This window comes from Corvus moneduloides, chromosome 1 (genome assembly GCF_009650955.1).
Source record: "Corvus moneduloides isolate bCorMon1 chromosome 1, bCorMon1.pri, whole genome shotgun sequence".
NCBI lineage: Eukaryota > Metazoa > Chordata > Aves > Passeriformes > Corvidae > Corvus > Corvus moneduloides.
In genome coordinates, this window is record NC_045476.1 from 28,363,590 (window position 1) to 28,389,213 (window position 25,624).

At 38.1% G+C, this 25,624-nt stretch overlaps 1 protein-coding gene across 4 annotated transcripts in view; it reads left to right on the forward strand.

Annotated features, from left to right (window-relative positions):
- SUGCT (succinyl-CoA:glutarate-CoA transferase) overlaps window positions 1-25,624 on the forward strand; it is a 341,541-nt gene that overhangs the window by 52,475 nt on the left and 263,442 nt on the right. For 3 of the 4 annotated variants that reach the window (XM_032103646.1, XM_032103654.1, XM_032103633.1), the window contains exon 9: window positions 15,634-15,729. The exons of the other annotated variant lie outside the window; for it this stretch is intronic. In XM_032103646.1, the coding sequence (XP_031959537.1) occupies window positions 15,634-15,729 (96 nt within the window). The remainder of the gene's footprint in view (window positions 1-15,633; window positions 15,730-25,624) is intronic. 4 annotated transcript variants of the gene reach the window in all.

Consider the following 25,624-nt stretch of genomic DNA (forward strand, 5'->3'; position numbering starts at 1 on the left):
TTGTATAACATGATTGTTCATCAGACACTTCTCTGCTTCTAATTACTATGTTTTAGTTTGTGTTTGCTGTAGCAAACACTTAATCTTCTGAAAATATTGAACTGACTCTAGAAAAACCTAGAAAATTGGTATAAATTATTTTCATTATTTCATTTTTGTGCTTAATTTAACTGTTAATTTACTGAGGGAATGATGAGGGTAAGAAGCTATTAGTTTTTGTTTCTGCATCACATTTTCCCAAGATCATTCTGTTTAAGGCTTATCTATTTAAGGTGCTTTCAGTGCTATCTATTCAAGGCTTTCATGGCATGTCTTTTAGCAATTATTGAGTATAGGTGAAACTGGTAGCCATTGCATACTGCCTCTAGGACATACATGATATGATAGAATCCCTGAGCAGTAAGTTGTGTGGAAATATCAATCTTGGAACTTAAATACTGCTCAGGTGTCTTGACTGTATCTTGTTGCCTCTCCGCTTGCTGAGAGTCATGAGTTGACTGAATACCAAAAGAAAATCGTCTTTTTTAGAGGTTATTGCTTCTGGTGATTTTGGAGGCCAGCTATGAGGATTGTTACACAGTTGTCTTGTTTTTGGGTATGGTTTGAATAAGTGGGTTTTTTACAAGCTTATAAAACATCATCTTTGAAAAACATTGTATTCTTAATCTCCATCATAATAAAAAATTGAGCATGTGATGTATAGAGATGTCATCTTTTTCACTGTATAGCTCTCATATGGAAAAATAACAAAATCTGAATTAAAGTGAACATTTCTTTAAACATATACTGCACTTTAAACACTTCTTGGCCTGTATTCTTGACAATTTCCATTGCGGACAGCCATATAACTAAGTACAGAACTTATCCCTCTGGGTTTTAAGCAGCCAAAATTTGATTGAATAGACCAGAAGACCATACTAACATGACAGTAACTCAATTTAATATTGGCCTCTGTGGAATGTGTGTTATAATTTCTAATGATGAGTTATGCAGTCATTGGTACAACATCCTCCAACTGGATCTTGGTTTTATTTAGTGGCTTTCTTTACTCTGTAAATAGAGTACATATTCAAATTGCAAGGGCATTTCTTCTTTCTGCTACCTGACTGTAAATTCTGTCTTTTTGTCTTTGTTACCATTGCTTGTGTGCTAAAGAAACCAAGCCTGAATGAGTTGCAGCTTCATTTTCCTGTGTTGATCTGCCTCTGTCATTAATTAGAGAAAGACTAGAAAGGAGATAGAAAAAATATGCCCTTTATTACTAAAAAAAACCAAAAATGGCTGCCTAGAGCGGGTAGGGGAGAGAGTTTGAAGACTAAGGAAGACATTTCTTTTAATGAGTTTTTAATTTAGATGACCTTTAAATAAGGGTATAATCTTGGAAATGGAATCAAGATGTTTATTACTAGCAGATCAGATTTCAGAATCATGCTGAGTACTAGGAGAAGGATAACCTGGGTAACTGAAAAGAAAGGGGAAAGATTTAAGCAACTGGTAGCAGAACAAATACATTTAGTGTACCCCAAAATCTCACCTGAATCTCACTTTCTAAACTCATAGAAGCTTTCAGAAGTCATTCTATAAGTTCATCAAATTAGGATAGAGCCTTTCAACACATTATGCTCCATTTATTTATGTAAACAACAAGTAAAAGGGTTGTAACTTGATGGAAGAGGTTTCAATTTTATGTCATGGAAAATCTTATGTTAGCAAGACAGCGGATTTTTATGTGCTGTTGAACCTCTGGAAATCTAATAAACCTTAACAAGCATGGCATTTTTGGGTATGCTGATAGAACTCTAACTAAGGTTTCAACACTGCTTAGTTTGATTACTTCAGATAACTCTCATTAAATTTTCTCCGTAGATTATAATTTATAAAAAAAAGGTGAAGTAAAGGATGATGCTAGAACACATTTGAAATAATGACTTCCTTTGGTCTGACAAGGTCCTGCTGCCAGAATTTCTCTTTGTATTCAGCACAGTATTGTTTCTGTATTCAGTATTGATTTTGGCTAATCAGTTAGATTGCAAACTCTTTAGAGAAGTGACATGTGATCAGGCCAAAAGTAATAATTTATTACTTATTATGTTATAGTGAAAGCTATAAAAAATGTGTTCAGGCTCTAGTTTAGGACTTCAAAAACAGGTATCCATTAAACTGCTGGAAAATCATAGAACTATCAAGGTTGAAAGAGACCCTTAAGATCATGAAGTCCAGTTGTCAACCCAGAACTGCCACTGTAACTGCTAAACCCCTGAACCACATCACCCAGATCCAGACACCTCTTAGATGTCTCCAGGGATGGTGACTCCACCCTGGACAACTTATCTGAATGCCTACCCTGACCACCCTAATGCTAATTTTTTTTCCTCGTATCTAATCTGAATCTCCCTGTCTCAGCTTAAGGCCATTTCCTCTGGTCCGCTCACTGCAGGCACAGCAGAAGAGACCAGTCCCCACCTCACTACAGCCTCCTTTCAGGTAGTTGTAGAGAGCAATGAGGTCCCTCCTGAGCCTGCTCTTCTGGAGCATAAACAACCCCAGCCCCCTCAGCCATTCCCCATAAGACATGTTTTCCAGACCTTTCACAAGCCTTGTTGCTCTTCCTTGGACACGCTCCAGCACCTCAATGTCCTTTCTAGAGTGAAAGGCCCAGAAAGGAGCACACTCAAGGTGTGGCCTCAGCAGTGCCGAGTACACGAGGGTGATCACTGCCCTGGTGCTGCTGGCTGCACTGTTCTTCACAGAGGCCAGGATGCCATTGATCTTCTTGGCCACCTGGGCACACTGCTGGCTCATATTGAGCCAACTGTTAACCAGCACCCCCAGGTCCCCTTCTGCTGAACAGCTCTTGAGCCTCTCCTCCCCAAGCTTGTAGGGCTGCATGGGGTTGCTGGGACCCGAGTGCAGGACCCTGCACTTCCCCTTTGTCCTCATGCTGTTGTCCTCAGCACATCGATCAAGCCTGTCCAGGTTTCTCTGCAAAGCCTTCCTACTCTTGAGCAGATCAATACTCCCACCCAGCTTAATGTCTTCTGTAAATTTACTGAGGGTGCCTTGAATCCCCAGGTCCGGATCACTAATAAAGATATCAAACAGGGACCAACCCCAAAACTGAGCCCCGGGGAACACTGTTAGTGACCCACCACCAGGTGGATTTAGTTCCATTCACCACAAGTCTCTGGGCCTGGCCATCCAGCCAGGTTTCTGCCTGCCGAAGAGTCCGCCCATCCAAGCCGTGAGCAGCCAGTTTTTCTAAGAGGATGCTGTGGGAGACTCTGTCAAATGCATTACTGAAGTCTAGCAAGAGTATATGCACAGCCTTTCCCTCATCTAGTAAGTGGGTCACTTGGTCATAGAAGAAGATGAGATTGGTCAAGCAGGACTTGCCTTTCATAATGCATGTTGGCTGGGCTTGATCCCCTGATTGTCCTTCATGTGCCATGTGATGGCACTCAGGGTGATCTCTTCCATAACGTTGATTGGAACTGAGGTCAGGCTGACAGACCTGTAGTTCCCTAAATCATACTTCAGATGCTTCTTGTAGATTGGCTTTACATTTGCTAATGTTTACATTTGCTAATCAATGCAACCATCGATGTGAGTGTCTAGTCAGAGTTATTTTCAGTATATATTTATATATATATATATATATATATGCGTATTCAGTAAAAATGCCTTGCTTTGCTTTGAATGAATTTTGTAGTACTAGATTTCCCTGATAAATATATTTGAAGTTACTTTTATTCTAGTGTCCTCTGTGATAAAACACTTTGGGGCTTTTTTGGCACTACTTAAATATTTTTGTAGATTGATTAAAGAATAATTACCTTCTCCAGGGTATCATTTACAATGTTGCCACTATTTAAAAAGCATTATGTAGAAGTGCCAGATTTTGACTCCAGACTCACTGGTAATACTCAAGTGAAATAAAACTTTGGACCACTTTTCTCTGACTTGCATGCTGTGTAACAGCTTAGTAGATGAACTACATCTGCAATGTGGACAGCATTAAAGTACTCAAAAGAGCGTTATGGGCATTGCTTAATGCTGCAGAGGCACAGAAATTATAATCTTGAAACATCCTATTTCAAACATTTCATTCAATTGAATGGATTTATTTCTTGTGTCATCCCTGTAGTGCATTAGCACCTAATGGGTGGTGAATGGAGATTGTCAGTGTTAGAACTAAAGCCATTGTTGTTCTGCCAAGCCAATACTGTAATGAATGGGAGATTTTGCTGTGATAATGAGATAATATTTGCACATTTCTCACACAACCAAACAGACATGAGTTGTTTCTGTATGTGCTTCCCTATGTATCAAATAAAAAGTCTAAAAATCTACCTGTTTGCACTGCTGCAGCACAAGCTGTTGAAATTACTATTATATTTTATTTTTGTATTTGTTCACTACAGATAAGATGAAAATGACATTGTCAGTAGACAAATACACCTAAAATTCTTTTTTCCATTCCATTTCCATTTATTAATGCTGACAAATGTGGAGACAAAAAAGATGAGTGCTGTAAATGGTTAGACGTATGCATATTTTCATTGTAAATGGCGCTGTTCCTAATCCTAAGATCAAAAGTTAAAAGTGCCTTAATACAGCTTGTTTTGGATGTTGACAGCTTTCCATGACAAGTCCTTATTACTGATAAAATAAAAAAATAGTATCCTTCACAAAGTGTATGTAGCATCCAATTTGGAGTCTCTGGATACTACACTATTGCAAACAAGAAAAATTACTGTAGTTATTCTGATGGCTGTCTTCACAGGTAATTAAATTTTATATGAGCAAAATCTGTTTGTCTTTATCGTATTTTTATGCCTTCTTGTTTCCATTCTCAGCTGTCAAATATAGCTACTATTTTTAGAGCAGAAAAGAATCATTTAGGTTGGAAAAGAACTTTCAGATCATCAAGTAACTCAGCACTGCCAAGTCCACCACTAAAGCATGCCCCTAAGTGCCACATCTTCTAAATACCTCCAGATAGTGACTCCATCACTTCCCTGGGCAGCCTGGGTCAGTGGCTGACTGCCCTTTCTGTGAAAAAATGTTTCCTAGTATCTAATCTAAACCTCCTGGGTTTAGAGGTCTTTTTCTCTTTTCCTATCACTTGTTGCCTGGGAGAAGAGACTGGCCCCCTACTTCACTATAGCCTCCTTTCAGGAAGTTGTAGAGACCAATAAGGGTCATCTCTGAGCCTCCTTTTTTCCAGTCTGAGCAATGCAAGCTCCCACAGCTGCTTCTCATAAGACTCGTGCTCCAGATCTTTCACCAGCTTCATTGCCCTTCTCTGGATGCGCTTCAGCACCTCAATGTCTTTCTCGTAATGAGGGACCCAAAACCGAACATAGGATTTGAGGCCGCACCAGTTCTGATTATAAAGCACTGCCCTGGTCCTGCTGGCCACACTATTCTTGATACGGGCCAGGATGCCATTGACCTTCTTGGCTGCCTGGGCACACACCGGCTCATGTTCAGCTGCTGTCAACTAAGGAGTTTTTGCAGCTTAGGATAAGGTGAAGGGGGTTTTCCCCTCGTGTGCTGAAAAAAGGAAGCCTGGAGGTCAAAGCTGCAACCACTCTTGGAAGGCAGCAATCCCTGCTGAGATACACAAAAAGAAGGGGTAGAGCTCCTCACCCAAGGGAGCTTTCCTCCTGTTGCTGGAATGAAGGCACGAAGGCAAAGGCAAAGAAGAAAGAGAGGAGACTCTCCGTATGTGTTCCACACAGGCTTATTGCGGTGGAAAGACAGGGATGAAAAGCCCAATTTTTCACAGGGTCCAGGGATTTTATACTGACTACAGAATAGGTGGGGAAAGGGATCTCAGCCAGTGGGGTAAACACAAGCAGTTGGGGTTGACAGCAAGGGAACCAAGGGGGACAACACATAGGAGGGACTTAGGGAAAGATCCAATGGAGCGTGGAGGAACAAAGAACTTTCTAGAACTGATACATATTAAACAAGGGATACGAATATGCACAACTTCATACATAAAACAGGGAGGGGAAAACCTTAGCCAATCAGGGGAAAACATGCAAACAGCAGAACAAAGGAATTTTGGGTTCTCACCGTGACTGCAAAGTTATATACTAAACTTGGGTTGCTGACCACCACAGCTTCTTGTCTGAATTCTCCTCAGGAGGCAGTGGCTGGAGCCACTTGCACCACCACAATTGGCCAGCACTCCCAGTTACTCTTCCACTGGACAGCCTTCCAGCCATTGTGCCCCCATCCTGTAGTGCTGCCTGGGGCTGTTTTGGCCCAAGTGGAGGATCCATCAGTTCTTGTTGAACCTCATGCCAGCAGCTTTGGCCCATTGATCCAGCCTGTCCAGGTATCACTGCAAAGCCTTCCTGCCCTCCAGAAGATTATCACTGCTGGTCAACTTGGTGTCACCTGCAAACTGACTGAGGGTGACTCAGTCACCTTGTCCAGTGTATTGTTAAGATGTTAAACAGAACTGGCCCAAATACTGAGCCCTGGGGAACTAGTGACCGGCTGGATGCAGCGCCATTCGCCACTACTCTCTCGGCCCAGCCATCCAGCCAGTTTTTTTTCCAGTGAAGAGCACGCCCATCTGAGCCATGAGCACAAGAAGGCTGTGGGAAAATGTCAAAGGCTTTACTAAAGTGCAGGTAGATAACATCCATAGCCTTTCCCTCATCCACTAAGTGAGTTGCCTTGGCATAGAAGATCAGGTTGGTCAAGTAGGACCTGCCTTTCATAAATCTATACTAGCTGGGCCTGATCCCCTGGTTGCCAGGCATGTGCGGCATGATGATCCTATGCCTGAACCTTTAGGTGCTCCTTCCTGTAGAATATACAGCCTTCCTAGACTCCTTTGTCCTACAGGACTTCTTCCCAAGGGAGTCTCTCAACCAGTCTCCTAAACAGGCCAAAGTCTGCCCTCTGGAATTCCAAGGTAACAGTTCTCCTGACTGCCCTCTCCTTCTGTCTGCAAGAATTAAAAATTCTATCATTTCATGATTGCTATGCTCAAGACAGCCTTCCACCCCCACACAGAAGTCCTTCTCTATTCACAAACAACAGGTCCAGAGGACCCTTTCCCTAGTTGGCTCTCACCAAGTGCATCAGGAAGTCATCTTCCATACACTCCAGAGACCTCCTAGACTGTTTCCTCTTTGTTGTGTTGTATTTTCAAGACATCTATTTAGTATGTTGAAGTCCCTCATGGGAACAAGGGATGGCAATTGTGAGACTGCTCGCAGCTGCTTATAGAATAGCCCATCTGCCTTTTATCCTGGTTGGTTGATGTCTGCCCTGTTGGCCTTGATTCTTACCCTTGAGTACTCAACCTTATCTTCACTATAATTCAGCTCTAGAAAATCAAGACACAAAATGTGTTATAGTGTTAGAGGAACCTGTATACAATGTAGCAGAATAAACTTTTTGTAAGTTGAATTTTGCCTGGACTTAGTAAAGCTGTATGAAGTACAGAACACAATGCATTTAATATTTCAATGCATATATAGTCTTTCTTCAGAGATGTAGCGAGTTCAATCTTTAACCAGGCAAAAACACCAATTAAGTGTAGTGGTTTGGTTCAAAATATCCATTAATTAATTATTTTCCTTCTGTGAGATAAGAATTAGGAGAAAGCAAAGCAGGCACAAAACTTAAAAGAATATAAAGAAGTTTAACAGATCTAAAAGAAAGAAAGAAAAGTCAGACTAAACCTTCAGAACACTTCTCTTCACCCCACCTTTCTCCCTTCTCCCACTGACAACGTAAAAAGACAACCCTTGAGATTTTCGGTTTACCACCTCTATAATAATCTTTTCCAGTTCACTTAGGGAGAGGAGTCTCTCTTGCTCATGCTATGGAGACATCTCCACAAGAAACAATTCTCTCATGGCTTCAATGTCACAGCATGACAGCTGCCTGGGTGGGTTCTCTGCTTGCATGTGAAAGACCCTTCGCTCAACTTACAGCTTTCCCCACAACTGTTTTTGAGGGTCCAATCTTGAGCTAATGAGGTACCATTTTAAGGTTGAGCTGTTCAGAAACAAAGGTTCTCTTCACCTATCTCTGGGAGCATCTTCAGCTCCAGGAACAGAGGCCCTCCTCCTCCCCTGGGAGCAAGGGTCTTCATCACTTTCATCTCTCTCTGTTCAAGCTTCTCATCAAATCACAGCTACTTCAACATTTGCTTATTTCAGCACAAGTACTTTTGCTCACAATTGCAGTTTGAACACTCCACCCCCCATGCTTCATGAAATTACAATGGGTACTCTGATGTATCATAGTCCATCACCATAGCTTTACAACAGAATTTCAGCTTCTAGACTTGAAGCATCTCCTCTTACTCCTATTTCGGGATTTCAGCTCTTCCTTCTTCACTGACTTTGGTGTCTTTATGGTGTTTTCTTCACATGCCTTCACCTTTCCCTTTCCTTTGACTTGGGAGGGGATTGATGTCTGCAGGCTTCATCTGCTCTGGAGGAATCTTATAGCACTAAAAGGGTTAATCTCCCCTGGGCCCCGCAGCTGGAATTCGCTTATCGCTTATCTTTGCTGAGCGGTGGCCTGAGATGAATTTTTGGCCGCACTGGAGGGGGGCGGCCGGCCTGGCCAAGCCACCCCGCAGGGCCGCCTGCATGGACCAGGGCTGCGGGTGGAACAGGCCCACACAGCCCTGGGGGCGGCCACCTTCCAGCCAGCCCAGCCCGCACTGAGTGGGCCGTGCCGGGTGTCCAGCGGCAGAAGCACCACGAGTCCCCTGTTACCTGTCCAAAAGCCAGAAGCAAGAGAAAGCTTTCCCAGGGCTTGTTGGTTCTTAAATGTGGATCACAGAGGAGTGTCAAGCTTCTTAAGTGGCTTAAAAAAGTTGCCAATATTCAAACTAACCAGTTGATTGGTTCTGTTGGGTCATAGAGGAAGCTGTAAGCACCTCTTTGCAAGAGAATCACTTCTGTGGCTGAAGCTCTCTTTACTAAAAACCCAAACTATGCTAAATCATGACAAGAGAGAATAAAGTCTTAAGGGAATAATTGTAGAAGTTTATCGCTAAAGTTGTCTTATATGCCTGTTATTGACGTATGATTTCATTTGTTAGAACACTGCCAAAGTTTTAACTGTTTTAGCTGAATTATCCTTGTCATGGAAAAGAAAAGGGATTGTTTTCAAAGTTACTTTTAAAATGATTCATCTGTTTCCAGGATCATGTTATGGGAAAACACACTGATAGGCTTTTAAATTTATTTATTTATTTTCTTCCTGAGAAACCCAGTGCCTTCAGTTTTTGAATTTTGCACAGGGTATACAGACTAACTTTGGAGTTCTTTGTATTTTTAGTGCTAATATTCTCCTTAGTAGGTTTTTTTTTTTTAAGTAAGAGGTTCCTTAGAGATATTCCTGTGTAATGATGAAGCTGAAACAAGATTTTTCAGTGATTTTCAGAAAAAAACAACCTAGTATTTTATTGCAATCAAGAAAATGAAATTTTTTCTTCCTTTTAGAATGTGTCTTTCTTCAACTGGGGTTCATTTAAAAGAATTTTTTTGTTTGTTTCCTTTTCCTCTTTAATGCTAGTGCTGTCTAATAGCTTCAATGGTCACGATTTTTATTTCTGATCCTCCGCCTAAAATTCATCTGAGTGTGTAGAAGTTTATTTTTTGTTTGTTTGTTTGCCAGTTTAATTGGGGACTGAGGAGAGATAGGAATCCATTTAATGTGTACTTACTCTTGAAACTGTGTGCTGAATAGTACGTACTTTTAAAATTACAAGTCCTACATCTGTTAGTTGTATCAATCTTTGCTATTGTTAATACTAATTGTATCTTAATCAGGAGCAGATCTCCATGCTGCGGGAAGCACAGAAGCATTCATTCTGGTGTTTTATAAGCTCTAAATATCTCATGAAAAATAATTCGTAGATCAGTTGTATTTTGTTGTTGCATTTCACTGAACGTAGCAGTTCTCTGTGATGCAAATGCATTGTGTTTTTGAAGATGCCTCAGTTTCTCTATTTATGTAGTCTAAACTTTTTTTTAATAAAGCAAAAGGTGTTATCAGCCATCATTTTCAGGCAAAAAAAGTATTTACACAACTGTGTACCTTAAAGTCTGTTTTGCTCTTGTTATCTATCTTAACCTCTGAGAATTCATGTTCTAGGTAAGGTTTTCAAATACATTACGTTTTATTTTCTTATTGCATGGTTTGTGTTTTTTTGTTGTTTCAATTAACATCTCCTAGCACATCTTCTGTGTGACTGTGATTTGCTGTGTGCTATTGGTCAGGTGGCTAACTCGAATCAGCAAATCCCCCATGCTGCATGTCTTTGCTGGCACGGATTTGGGTACCTGCCTGTGTCTGGTTGGAAGGCACTAAAACTATAGGAAACCTGTTTTAAAATTGTAGTTATTTGTCATTAAAGATTTGGTTATATCTTAACAAGATTGTACTTGTGGCTAGGATTATGCCATTTACTGATACTTCAGTGCCAGGAGTTTTCTTTTGTGAAGGGTGAATTCACGATAATTTCCTGGAGGTTTGCATTAAAAGAAACTGGTGTCACTGAGTAGAAAACACTTTTTAGCTGGAGCACAGTGTTCATAACATGACCACAGACATTCTTCTGAAATTGTGTTTAATAGTAAGCCTTGGCCTGTGTGATAGTAGTCTTACTTTTTTTAGTTAAATTTGCAGGCCAGACCTGCTGCCTTGATGTAGGGACACTGATGAAGTAGTAAAATCTTTCTCCTTTGTGGGCAGTGGCTTTGCTGTGTATTTGTAGGTGGGAATGTCTGCCCTGCCTAGAGGTGTATGTCACTGTTGAACTGATTTTTAGCTTCTGCAGATCTCTCGGCTTCGGGCTAGATGGGTGGCCCTTACAAGCCTGAATAAGGTGATGTTTGTTGAGAGCTCCTGGGAATGCTGTGGTTTCCTGCTGGACCCTGTGTGATGGGCTGCCTTGAGTTGTGGCAGCTCTCTTGCCTCGGCACAAGACTGTGGTTCCTGCTGCCCAGTTCATTCTTGCAGGAGTTTGAAACACAATTCCCTGTCAAAAAACAGATAGAACACCATTGTTCACTGTGGTACAGTGCCACATCCTGAAACAGTTGGGTCAATGTTTAGGAATTGCATAATTATCTGGAAGAGTGGGGGTTTCCTTGTAGAGATAGGAGTTTTGGGTTTTGATGTGGATTTTTGGGGTTTTTTGGATAAGGCAAAAATGGCTCAAGGAGCAAGAGCTGAGTCACTTCATGCACATGTCCGTGGAAGCAGCTTCAATAAGGGCAACAGGGAATAATTGCAAAAGTAAAACTAGTCAAACTTAAATGTTTGCAGTATCAAAATATTTATTGCAGCATGGAAAAGGGAAAACATAAACCAGTAAAATCAGTCATTAGGTAAATACTAGCATAGGATCCATGATTTTAAGAGAGCTTTTTTACTGGGCACCAAATGTGGATTTTGATCTTATGTTCACATTTTTCTCATGTAAAGATTTTTTTAACATGTCACCAGAAGTATGGAAAAGGTGTAAGTGGAAGATTATTGGCCTCTGCACAACAGAAGGCAATGGAATTTTCTAGAATGATTTTTTCCTGCAAAGCTGTAAATTAATAATTGTGTTATTACTTCTGTAGTATGGCATAAAATAAGTTACCTATGCCATTGTAAATTGCTTGAGTCTCAAAGTTCGTAAGAGTCTACACGCCTGCTTTAAGAAAAAGGAAACAAAGAACGAGACAGAAATAAATTAACTTGGCTTAGAGTCAAAGCATTGTTAATACATGTGGCAGGATAGCAGACACAAAATTGGAGGGAGAAGAAAAAAAGAATATAATTAAAATGTTATTTTCTCCTCTTTCCAGTTACCTGTCTTCTTTTGTTATTCATATACACTTGTTGAAATTGCATGTGAATGATTGATTGACTCAGTGACTTCATTGTAATAAATTATGTTTGATGTGCTCTCTTGAAAAAAATCTTTTGAAATTCTGTCTCTTTTCTTTGTCTGCTGACCTTGTGGCTTTTAATATCTTGTTTCCCATCTGCCTGATTCCGTCATAATCTGAGCATAACTTTTCAGACCTTAATGCAGCTCTCTTTTTGTTCTAAGTAACTCTGTAACACAAATATGGGATTTGGCCATCAACAGTAATATTAGAAAGGAATGTTGAAATGTGTGTTCCCTTTAATGATGTGAAATAAAGAAATGCTTATCTGTAGATATTTGATAATACATATTTACAGTGCATAGATCTGTCTCTACAAGCAAATGAATACAGAGATGTCTGTATCATTGTATTATATCTGCTTTAATGTTACAAGTTCAAAGGTTACTTTTAAGGATTATTTCTTAATTAAAGGAGAAAAGAAATGGGTCTATAAGGTTTCAGGAAAGCAGTTTAAAATATAGATTTAAAACTACTTAGCTGAATATGTCATATGGATGTACCCAAACTCCAGTTTGAGACATTTATTTTATTACAGATATTTCTACTGCAAGAAGTGTCTCTAGCAATGAGGTCCTGTGTCTTGAATTACAGGGGAATTTGGAGAAATCGATTTACATTGTTACAAACATTTTTTTTCTAAGGGATATAATGTCTGTAAAATGTTCATTTGGGATATCTTTTTTTTGCCAATAGTTCAGCAGTTTGCTTAACAGCTGTAAGATATAGGTAAATAAATTCTTTGTGTTCTTTATTAATGACATAAAGTGTATATGCCAAAAAGTTTTTTGCACAGTGCCTTTTTAGGGGGACTAAATCTTCAGAGAAACTAAAGAGAATGAACTGAGCCAGGAAGAGAGGAAAGGGAAAAGCGTGGTAGTCCTGGGAAGTCTATGACAGTTTCATGGGACAGTAGAAACAGAATCATCTTCTAAGTTTGCTGAACTCATCAGAGAGTTATTATGAATGTGGCAAAAGGCCACAGAGTTCACTCAACTGTGTATTTTTACACAAAACACAAAACACTGATGTATTTACTTTGATGTAACCTATGTAAGTTTATTTGTTTGGTGATGATACTACGGTTACTGCTAGTAATTCATTTTGTCTGGCTAATTTGTCTATGAATAAGGTACCTAAATCAGAGAAGGAAGTCAAAGAAAGCCAAAAGCTTTTTACCTTCATGATTTGTTGAAAAAACAGTAATAAGCAAACCAGTTTCGTAGGTTACATAGGCATATGCATTCAAGCAAGTGATCAGTACATCGACTGAAATGGAATTATTCTTCATACTAAGTAGCAAGTTGAACTGAGACCTTGATATAGTCTGCGCAACTGTTAGTTCCAACATTGCCATCTTTACTAAGCTCTGACTTCCCTGGCTTTTTCAGTCTCTTGCTACTGAAACAAGTCAGAAGCAGATGCCTTAGTGGTGAAATTTCAATATCTAGCAAGCATTATGTTTTAATCCCTTTTTCCCTAGTGTACTGTGAACAAGTGCTTTGGAGAAATCTAGATGTGTGGTTTTTTCTATTACTGAAAATACTACATTCTTCTTATCAGGGAAGCTGAAGCAATTTGCAACACTGTGTTAGGAAGATATATTTTTAGGGATAAAAGTTTTTTGTGAAGAATTTTGCTTATGAAACTCCAACCCCTATTTCTATAGCATAAAATGTAGAAACAAATGGATGGAATGAAATCTTGGCTTGATTACATTCAATATCAATATTTTGGGATTTCTGTCTCACTAGGTTTTAATTCACTGTGTCCTTCCCAGGGTTAAGTTTGATATAGCATTTCCTGTACAGAAAATGGGGAAAGTTAAATGTATATTCATGGTCTTTAGAAGTAAAAGCTGGTTGTAATGGATGCATCTCACCTGTCGGTGAAATTTGTGTGTAGTGTGGCAGCTGTGTAGTGTTGCATACAAATACAGAAGAATATCTAATGAATAATATTTCATCATCACTGCAGAGCCATTTGGGGTGGTTGTGAGTGTGACCCCAAACTGAAAAATGGCAGGAATGATGGGTCAAGGCTATGTGTTACTAATAAATGACACACTCTTGTAACTCATTAACTCTCTCTCTCTAATCACGGTGTGTTTCATTCTATATTGCTGAGGGAAGTTGCAAACTAGGGGAAAAAAGTTCTTTCTACATACTCTTAGTTCCATTTCCTTAACTGCTGAGATTTTCCTGGGGACCAAAGGACAGACGTGATTCAATATTTTAGCCAAATTAAGTGACACTGGGCTATAGAAAGCTGGAGCTGAAATCCAGCTACAAAATGCTTTACAACAGTACTCAGGAATAAGGAATTTTATTTGTAGTTAGTATATACAAATATCATTTTTGTCAGTTAGTTAGACTCTTATTTGCTGTATATTTTCTTAGGTTTCCTGCTGTACTAAATCACTGCATCCATGATTTACAGTTAAATATTTTCTTTAAATGTTACAGTGACACATTCACATTGTCTTTTCAGAATATATGGAGAAAGAAGAAGAAAATGAAATTACTTTTGTTTCCTGGGAATTCTGATATAATTCACATATTGGAATATGAATGGTGGACTCTAAATTAATTGCGTGTTTTGTTGTAGATTAGTCTGATTAGTAGGTACAAAATAGTATACACTCTTTGATCATCAAAGCAAATTTCTTCCATCTAATGGGTGAAATATGGAGAAAATAATATTTTTGGAAAAAAATGTTCACATGGTCTACTGTTTAGGCAAGCACTTGCATCTTACTGGTACAGCTAGTTAACAGAATAAAAGAAAAGTCTTGTGTCTGATGAAGTAGTGATAACCTTCCATGGTAATATAACACTTGTTATATTGGTGTTACTTGGCTTCAGATATTGTCACACAGTGTATTATCTCAAAGAACTAAGAATAAAGAATCTGCCATAGATTATAACAGAACCACTGATTTCCATGCATTACTGCATCACAAATGTTCTTTTTGCTAAGATATAATCATACTTACAAAATATATATTAAGACTCTTACATTCTGGTTCCTAAGTTAGCATGCTGTATTTTCCTCAAAGTTAATATTTTTCCAGTTCTGTCTGACTAATAACTTGCTAAATCTCTCCTTATCTTCTAATGACAGGTGATTTATCAAGGCCCACCACTTAATTAATATTACAGAACATGTGGGGAGCTGAAGAATTCAGAAATATTTTTCATAGCTTGGACATGTAAAATGAGAAGCGTAGGAGAAAACAAAGAGATAATCTTGTAACTGAGAAAAAGTCTTTGTGATTTAAGCATGGAAATGAGGTTCAGGAAATGGTGAGTTCTCTCCCACAAATCCATCATGCTTCCCACTAGGCTTCAGACAAGACGCTTCTGCTGCTAACCATTCTGCAAAATATTTAGGGTGACTCTCTCTTATCTCTCAGGGTAGTTTAATGCTACACGTGTCCAGCATTACTGGTGTTATGGGGAATGTATTAATTTTTGAGTTTATTGAGTTGTACTTAAATGAGCACTTCTGTGATATAGCTGTAGCTTGAGTTTTTCTCATAGTAACAAGTATACAAAACATATAATATCTAAAGGATACTTTTGTGACATAAATTTGTGAACTTATGTGTCTGAAGCACATAGAAAGAAATCTCAGAGAAGTTGTCAGCGAAGTTTCAGCTTTCCTCAATACTATACTTTTTTTCCATTTTCAGGTTGCATGTCTCACTCATGTAGCAGCTAATTACCTTAATTGCAAAATTGAAGCAAAACGCTGGGGTACTGCTCATGGGAGTATTGTTCCATATCAGGTAAGCAGAAAGCATTAGGGTTTTTTTCCCTTAGAATTAATTATTTTATGTATTATGAGATTGAGAACTGACTTTTCCCATGACCTGTAGTCTGTAATGTGTCTGTGTCTAGGTATGACAAGGTTCTGTTGTTCATTGTCATTTCTGCATTTTGCATATTTCTTCGTCAGCAGTAGATTAGTAACAGAACACTGAAATAGATCAAAGGTGTTTGCTGAAACTGGATGACTTTAAAGCTAGCATGATGACTTGATTAGTTTTCACCCAACAGAGAAACCTTTTTTTTTAAGGGTTACCTGACTTCCATTCCATACCAGTTATAAACTGAGATATTTCAATCTTTTCCCTCTGAATTTTGGTAGTTTTGTCTTGTGGGTCTACAAGAGCAGCCTAAATGGCCAAGATAATCTGACAGTGCTACGTATTTGTAATTGTCTATTGATTTTGCTACAAATCACTTCCTCAGTGAGACAACAGGTTGACAAAAGGAATTAACCAGAACTCAGATTTCCTCAGCAGAATTCATACTCTGCTACATCTAATGAAGGGTTGACATTCCTTAAAATAACATGACCTTCATCATATAAACAAGCACAGGAAAAAAAATCTCACTTCAAGTTTTATCTTACTTTTGACCAGTGTGGTAAACTCTTCTAGTAAACAAAAAATTTGTTCTTTTCTAGCTGTTCATTTTGTGTTCTTTGATGGAGGTCATGCCTTTATGGAGACTTGAGCATATATTTAAATTTTAAAAAATCTATTCTTTATTTCATATTTTTTGGCATTTCTTATCAAATAGTCATGTTTGAACCTAGCTAGGCAGAGCCTGTATTTCTTAATTTATGTCCAGAGTCCTTTGAGTCTTGAAAGAGACAGTTTCCAGAATTTGTCTGGGAGAACTGCACCTAAACATTGCTGAGTTTCTTTATTCTCTCCTTTTTTAGAGAAAATGAGGGAAATTTAGTGTACAGTCTTTCCAGTGGCGACGATTGTGGTGATCATAATTGAAAGATTTTCTGCTTGTGACCATAAAATCTGAAGCAAAAATTTTCCACTATTATGCAGAACTCTCTCACTACCTGGTGACAACCAGGCCTCCTCAGGTCTAAAACCAAAATGAGTTGGTTTTGTAAGGACTAAGTCTACTTGATCTAGGAGACTTTTTCCAATACTCGTACTGCATCATCAACTGTCTTGTTACAAATTAGCTACAACAAATGGCAAATTGTCTCAGACCAATGGGGAGGTGTTGTGGCTCTTTCAGCAAGAATGGGTTTAGTCCTGCAGTATTCTTGTCTCCAGTGCTACTGGTGTAGCAATACGGGTGTGTTTTCTAGAACCAGCTCTGCATGACCCCAGTGTAACCAAGCATCCATTACACAAGTATTTACATTCTGCTGTGTTTCTGTGATACGACCTTTGGGTGCAAGCCTTTTTGAACTTTAGTACTTTGAAAGTGTAAAACAGATCTGAATTATCTGAAGTTTGTATAAGCAAACCCAAAAACCTTACTAAACAAAATGTTTTATCTTCACCATACGGCATTTGGCTGAATAACTGAAACTTGCATTCTTTTATGTCCTTTTGGCCTTTGTTTTTCCACAGTCAAAATGAAAAGCATACATTGAGTATCCTTTGTTTCTTTTTTCATAGACAGCTATTTAGGTCTAGGAGATTGTTTTGGGTGTTTTTTTATTTACTCTAGATTAGTCTTTATGAAAATAACTATTTTTTGGAAAAAAATCCTAAGAAAAGTATGGTTCCTGTGTTTCTGTATTCTGTTTCTGTAGTAGGTATTAGAAATATTACCTCAATATTATAAATGATTTTAATCTCAATTTTCTTGTTCATAAACCAATAATTAGGCTGGACTTTTTATGGGTGGAGTTGTGTGTGTATGTATTTATGGCTTAACATTGCATCAGCTTGCATGGTTGCAATTCTGATTGTAACCGTAAGAATATTTTGGGTTTTAGAGTTTTTTTTTCCTTTACTAACCTATACTTAGATTGAAAAGCTCTTCATAAACTTGAATTAACCCTCACTATTGCTATTGTACTAGTTTTATAGTTTCTCCCACAGCTCATTTGTAATATAGTAATTTGTAATATAGAACAGATCTCTGAAACCTGAACTTCATTCCTCATTCTAATATTGAATATACTGCCTTTTGCTTACTAAGCTAATGACAGTCACAACACTGATTTTTATAATTTTTTTTTTGTTTCAAGATATTTCATGCAAGTGAACTGCAATTTGTTCAAATAATGAAAAACACATTTCAGAAAACTGAATTTCTATAAATTTCGGAACAATTAGGTGGTAGCAAACTATTGGTTGTTTTTTCACATGTCTTTTCTTTTCTTTTCTTTTCTTTTCTTTTCTTTTCTTTTCTTTTCTTTTCTTTTCTTTTCCTGTATTTTGAGTGTTTATACAGGTAATAAATTATGAAGTGATACAGAGTATACAATTCTGTAAAAAGTGTCAGATTATGTTAAATCATGGAAGATTGGGTAGACACGAGATCATCATATAGATATTAAAAAGGCAAAATCAAAATAACTTACATCATCGTTCAGTGTGAGAGATGTCTGATCAGAGTCACAATAGAGCACTGACCAAAACAATAAAAACCCTGTTAAAAGCATCGTAAATATGTACATAAAAAGTACTTTTTTTTACTTACAATTGTTACAATAAGTGTTCTGTATTGAATGCTATGGTAGCTTTTATTTCACTGAGCTTCAGCTGAATGAATTTGTTCAAAATATCTTTGCAAATGGCTCTATTCTATTTACAAGGTCAAATTTACCTTTGACTGTATCTCTGTTATTTCACTGAATTTCCCTATTGCTTCTTGACTGAAAAACTAGCAACATAATTTGTCCCTGAATGTGTTCTCTAGATTGACCTTTATTACTTTTCTTTGTATTTTAGAACATAAAAATTAAGCATTAATGGGAAGATGGGTTTTCTCCTTCCTGAAACAATTAACATCATTGAAAATCTATTTATGGTTCAATCTGAGGTGTTAAGTTTGGTATGCAAGGGCTTTCATATTCTTAAGGTTTTTCTCCTTTTCTGACAATGTGCTGACTTTGTGACATGATCATCTGAAATGTCTGAGTTTTCAGTTCTGTGCATTCATTACCAGAACCCAGAGGAAAGGATTCGAACGTCTTTTGAGTATGCAATGTCTCCCAGGGTTCCTGTAAAACTAACTGTAAAGATTTACCATGGATTTTTAATAGAGGTGAAATTTGCAATGCGCTACAGAGATGAAGTACTCTAGATTCTTATCAGCCTGTCCTGGGGTGACTTTATGATGCTGTGTCCCCTATAACCTGCTCTATGCCAGACATGAATCCTGTGCCTTCCTGTGTCTTTAAGCTGGGTCCAGGAGAGGGGGAGAGAAGAAGCCAAGTGAATTCTTCAGGACGATTTTGTGCTCAAGGACACATACACTCCCCTGTGTTCTTACAGCTGCGGAGCTGAGGAAGCACCTTCGTGCTTTTACCCAGTTTTCAGATCTGTTTCTCAGGAGAGAGACGGAGAGTTAAAATTCTTTGCTTTTTAGTTAGCCTGCTAGCTGAGGCAAGAAAGTTTTTTCCCTGGGAGTTTGACTTCTTCTTCTTTTCTTCTGGACTGTTCAGCAACACCAGAACATCACCAGGAGGCCCTACACCACGGCCCAGGGAGGCAGGGGGCGCCAAGCTGCAGCCCAGCTCCAGAGAGAGCAAAGCCACACCCACAGAAAGGACTCAGGTTTTCTCCACAGTGAGAGGTTTTATTATTTGACATTATTCATTCTTTTTTTTTTGGTGCCTGCATGCACTCTGCTTGTTAAATAAATAGGTTTTTTTCACTTTCCTCCTAGGAATTTCTTTCTGAACCTGGTGGGGGAGGGGCTGCTGAAATCTGCCTTCTATTAGAGGATGCGTTAATTTCGAAGGTTTCCTCCAAATTTGTCTCAAACTGGGACACAGCCAAAATCAGAAATAGTTTTTTGAGTCCTGAAACCTTCATAAGAAATTACGTACTTTGAGCATATCTGCTGTTTAATCAGAGCAATGTAGCTTGAATAGGTCACTCCTGTGATAGTTCATGTAATCAAATCCCAATTTGTTTGGTTTCAAGTGTTAAAACACAAACCTCGAGTTCTGGGCTGTATCTCAAAAATAATTAGTACAATTTTTTAAAAACAGTTTCTATAATGAGACACCTTGTTTAGCAACAGCTGCTCCATGATTATCCAGAGGAAATCAGGGCTTAAAAGCATCCGGTTTACATAATTGTGCTGAAAAGTAAAGTTCTTACTGTCTTCCACTTGGGGTGATAAGGTCTTTCCTCATTCTAGAGGTTTCAGCAATGTAGCGCTCTTGCCTGTACCTTGCATGAGATCAGGACATTCACATTTTCATCTTTCAATTGGCTCACTTGGAATTCATTGTCCCAAGAAAGTCTATCTAACTGGAATGTTTACAGGATGTTTCCTGTGGCAGCTTATCACCCTTGCCATCAGACACCCTGGGCAACTAGACAGTACTTTCAGAGGCAAACTTTCAGAAAAAGGTATAGGGCTGTTTCCTCTCAGGCCATAATGACTGAAGCCTATTTAGAAAACTGAGAAACCATGTTCTTGCAGATATCTAATGAATATTGTAGTATTTTTGTTACAGATTTGTTCCTAAGACTCACAGGGTTTTCTGAAGTATAGTTCACTATATTTTCAGAATGTGAAAAGGGCACAGCCATTCTGAATGGAAGTTGAAAACATGAGACAGAAAAGAAATTACTATTTTAACCAATTACCTTTTCTGTTGTCTGAACTATACATTGTAACAACTCATCAGACCCAACACTAATGGTTTTTTGTGTTAGAGCATCACTTAGATGCTTTAAGCATCAACTTCTGTTTGTGCTAGGCATAAGATTTCCTTCATATGAAGAAAATATCTCAGTGTCAAAGTCAATTGAAATGTGTTAGGAAAATCAAAGTATAAACTCACAAGGAAGTTAAAGGTATGAGGTATTAGGAAGATGAGTACAGTCTTAGATAAAATATCTCTGCATTATTTTTATAATCTGCATCTCATACTTTTTGGTCATAGAATTTCATACTGTCCAGGAGTCTTACAAAGAAAATTCCACACGTGTCACTTGTGTCTCATCACAGGAACAAAGAAATTCAGGTTTTGACCTGATTCATCTGTCAGAGATGCTTTTCACACGAAGGCACAATGTGCACCAATTTTTCTAAATCAGCTCTAGAGAATCTCTCAGAATTTCAGTCTCTTTTTTTTTTCTTTCAGTAGAGAGGACAGCAGAATAATGTCAATCATTTAGAAATTTCAAACTGCTTATTCCATGCAAAAATGGTGATATGTACTAATTTTCTTGTCTGTCTTTATGTGGTTTTGTTGGATACTTCTGCAGTTAATGAATCTTGGAACCAAAAGCAACAAAGAACAGAACTTTGATTATTTGCAAAGTTTTGTTTTGTACATGAGACTGTCCTTAAATAAATTCAAAATGGAAAAAAATCTTTCTGCTCTATGTTAGCCCAGTCTAGGAGAACATGGAACTTATGCACAGGAAAGAAGTAAAATACAGATTTTTTAGGGGGGAGAGGGAAGTTTTAAATTCAGGCAAGGCAAGATGACCCTTCTTACTCTGTGAACATTATCTACATAACACTCACCTGGACTATTTAGACTGCCTTGGGGGCCCATTTTCCTATATTTTTCTTCTAGGCAATGAAGCATATATACCACTTGACACGAAAATTAAATGTATTCCCAGATCAACTGAATAGAAACTTTGTGTTCTCAAGCAGCAAAGCGTGTTCTCTCACACTATGTCGATAATATTTCCAAAGAACAGTTTGGTCATCCTCACGATAAATGTCTTTAATCATATGATGAATACCCAGTACTTTAGTAGCCTTGATCTACTTACCTATAGGTTTGTTTTTTAACTATCTGCTTCCTTTACGTCTTTATCTTACAAGGCACAAGAAAGAGTGAAACCAGAAAAGCATGTGTCATAATGGATTCTGTAAAACAAGAAAACAAGAATATCATTTGCAGGACTTTTTCCCTTTCTTTCTTTTTGAACAAGTTTATATTTGTAGATTTCCTTTCTAGATTTTTTTCAGAAGTTTTCTACTATGGTATGATTTGATTAACCACTGGCTGCACAAATGTTTTGGTTTTGTTGTGATTATAGAGGACTAGAATTGTCACTCTGCTTGGTAAGAAGTGCTGGAGTACAGATGCTTTTCCTTGCCATTTTAGTAATTGAAAAAGTATAGTAATTGTCTGTGGCAATCTCTGTAGAAAGCTACTCATTTATGAGCAATTAATTCTAGTTATTCAAACCTGACAACATTATCCTGATAATTTTGTGGGGATTGTCCTTCAGTGGATTGTCAAGCCTCTTTCCTGGCAGAGCAGCTGTCTGGAAACCAGTTCGGTAGGTTTGCCTTGGGCAGTTTTAGATATGCTCTCAGTATATGATACAAGATGTAGTTACAAATTCATTCATATATATCCTCTCCTGTCAGAGACAGCACATTAAAGAAACTGACCTTGTATGCACACAGACAGCTTCTACCTGTACACAGGGAATTTTCAGATTGAAATAAAATGCATTTTTAATTGAAAACCTGACACAGTTTTATTTCCTGAAGGAAATCCTCCTGCACTTCTCATTTTAAGCAATGCCTGCAAGATATTTTTTAATGTCTCTTATACTTTGAATTTTCAAAACAGGTATGGATAATCACAATTATTGTTAAGGAATGATAGTTGACAAATGAGATGGTCTCACTTTTGATCTCCTCCTGGGAAATGTCACAGACTATTCTTGTATATGCACTTGTATATTTGTTTGTACTGACATATTTATTTATACTTATTTAAAATGAATGTACATTAAGATGATTCATCTGTCACTTGTCTGTGGGCACATGAGAAAAACTCATTAAACTAGGATAGGAATACAGGTGTATTGATGTTCAGTGTCATTTAGTGGATGTTTGTCTTTCATGTCTATGTCAATTGTTTCCTCCACATTTGCCCATTCCTGGGGGGAGGGATCTAGTTGGTATTATTTACAGCAAACAAGTTAAAAGGTTACTGAATATTACAGATTTGCATATTCATGTCAAAGTTAGTTCTTAGGAAGAGCAGTTTAACAGAGCCCTGATCAGTAGAGGGCTCTTCAAATTGTAGCTGATTGGAAAGTGATGAAAGTAGGATCTGTGGGATTGTAGAGGAGATATTGACTGCAGCTGGATCACTGCTTTCTTCTAATCTGCTTATTGTATCCAAGGCAGAAGAATAAACTTTACTTTTCCTTTTCTGAACATATGTTTCATAGCCATTGTATTACTATACTGTGCAGCCACTCTTAAGCTGCAACATGTTTAAACAGTCTGAAAGAGAACTCAGAAATCTGTGTGCGGCAGGATTGCTAAATGACTCCTGTCATAATAACCTGCATATATATATATGTACATAAGCAGGGGCTTGTTCTTGCTGTGTGAAGCTTGTGTCAGTATTGGTTGGGAGCAGTTGATATGAAAGGGTATGTCCACTAGATGTCATTCATGTAATCTAGTTTTTGTTGCAGCATTTATTTCTGAAGAGCCTTGTAGGATGGTGGATACAAATTACCAGCATTATTAGCTGTTTTTCTATATGCTGTGCTTTTGACTTTATATATGCGTGGCATGTTACAAAATAGTATTACAATTGTCTCTGTGATGGGTTTGGTGCACCACTTAGTCTAGAACTCCTGTCTTTGCCTATTTTTGCTTACAATAGCATTCACTGTTGCATGAGTAGATGTGTTATATAAGAGCACCCAGGTGAGCTGCATGTAGTTGGTAGCTCTCTGCAAGGAGAGGTATGAGTATAGAGGTCAAGGCATTATGCCCCAAAGGAAAACAAAAATATAATGTGATTAATAAAATTCCATCTCAAATGTGATCTTTTCTAAGCTCTTTGTAACTAAAAGAGCAGTCCTTTAGAAAAGTGTGTGTCTAATTAGGAAAGGGAACTCAAATTTCAGAAACTTACATAAGTGGATTTATATACTGACATATCTTTGCCATAAAACTATGCTTAAATATCTGAGGGACTTAAATTAGAATCACTTTAACCTATCTTAAATAAAATACCCTGTATGTGGACAAATCAGAAGTGCATCTGAGCATTCAGATGGATGGGCTGATGCAATCTGTACTGACTGATATTAGCAAAGAGCTGTTTCACCCCCTGCCTCCCTCCACCCAGCTTTTGTAGTATGGCATGTGCTAGTAACTGCTAGCCAGCTTCTGGGAAGACATATCCATACTCTCATTGAAGAGCAACTGCTGCAGCATTGGCCTGTGCTATTTCCCACTTTCAGCTTGGAGCAGCTACAGTGAAACTGGAAGCTGGAGATCACAGCTTCCTCCAACCTCCCTTTCCCCTTCCATATGGAATAAAGAATTTCTCTGCCCTGTGTAGTCAGCCAGAGGGCAGGATGGGGAAGTGATAATCCTCTTGGAATGAGCACTTGCATGAAAAATGATAAATGCTATATTGCATGGGGATTAACACTTGCTTATGAACTTGCTTTCAATGGAGTGATGCTTCTCTTTCAGCAATGTGAAGGTTCATTGTACTCATAGACCTGATTAAGAACCTTTACCACCATTCAACCAAAAGGGAACCATCTGCCACCAGAGACATAAAGCTGTTCAAAGCTGTTTCACTCTTTTGCATATTGTCCTCAAGTGTGTAAACCACTTACTTTCACATAGCATTTACTTGCCTAAAGAAATGCTTGTTCCCCACATCTCATCACAACATTCTTCTTTATTCTTCTTTCTCCCAGCATGAGAACTGCATTTCTGCTCACATTTAATGCATATGTTTGAAGTCTGTACTTTATCTCCATGAAACTCTGGAACAGGACTACCCAGAGCTAGCTTAATGAATGGAGTGGCTATATAAAACACATCTATTTTAATTTCTTTGATGGGAGAGTTTGCAGTGAGGATGTTCACAGAGTGGGTCAATCCGTGAGTGGAGTTTGTGAAGCTTGTTTGGTATCTCGAGATATATTTGATATTAAGCACTGCTTCATAAAGATTTGATGCACAAACTGATTGCTGCTTTGCAGGATGACCCCTTCATGTCATCAAACCTGGTCATTAAGCTAATTTCCAAGCACTGATGTCTGTTAATAAATTTGGTATGGGCTATATTGTTTTCTCAAAAAATATTGCCTTACTGCTACAATAAGTTGAGCTCCACTGGAATCAAAACTATGATACTCCAGTACACTCCTGAGAATTTAATGGGAAGGGTAGTGAGAGGGCTTTTGTTCCATTTTCAAAAATGACTTATGAAGTATCACTCCTGTTGTCTTTCTAAAGTATTGAAGATTTAAACGCTAAATCTACTTATGAACATAAGCTTTACCTATGCAGTGCTTTTTAATGTTTCTCATGCCCTTTGCTACATTCAGATATAATGTTGCACGATGCTAAACCAGGTATTTTTTACTAATGCTTTCACAAATAAAATTTGATGGCAAAAAAGTTTAAAAATTGTAATCTAAGGCTTTGTCTATTATTAAACCACTATTATTACCAAAATTCTTTTGTTTTCCTTACTTTTTAATAAGTAGTAATTCATTTGTATTGAGAGGGATAAGGGTCAAGGTGTGAGAAAAATTTTTTAAAAGTAGTTCTCTGTTTTTGACAAAATCATACTTCCTGACCATCACCTAAAACACGCAATACTCGCTGTTGGAATCTGCTCTTCTAATACAAATTAAGCTAGAGAAATTGATCGACATCTGTATCCCCAAGGGAACCTCAACCAGTTTTATCCAGTCT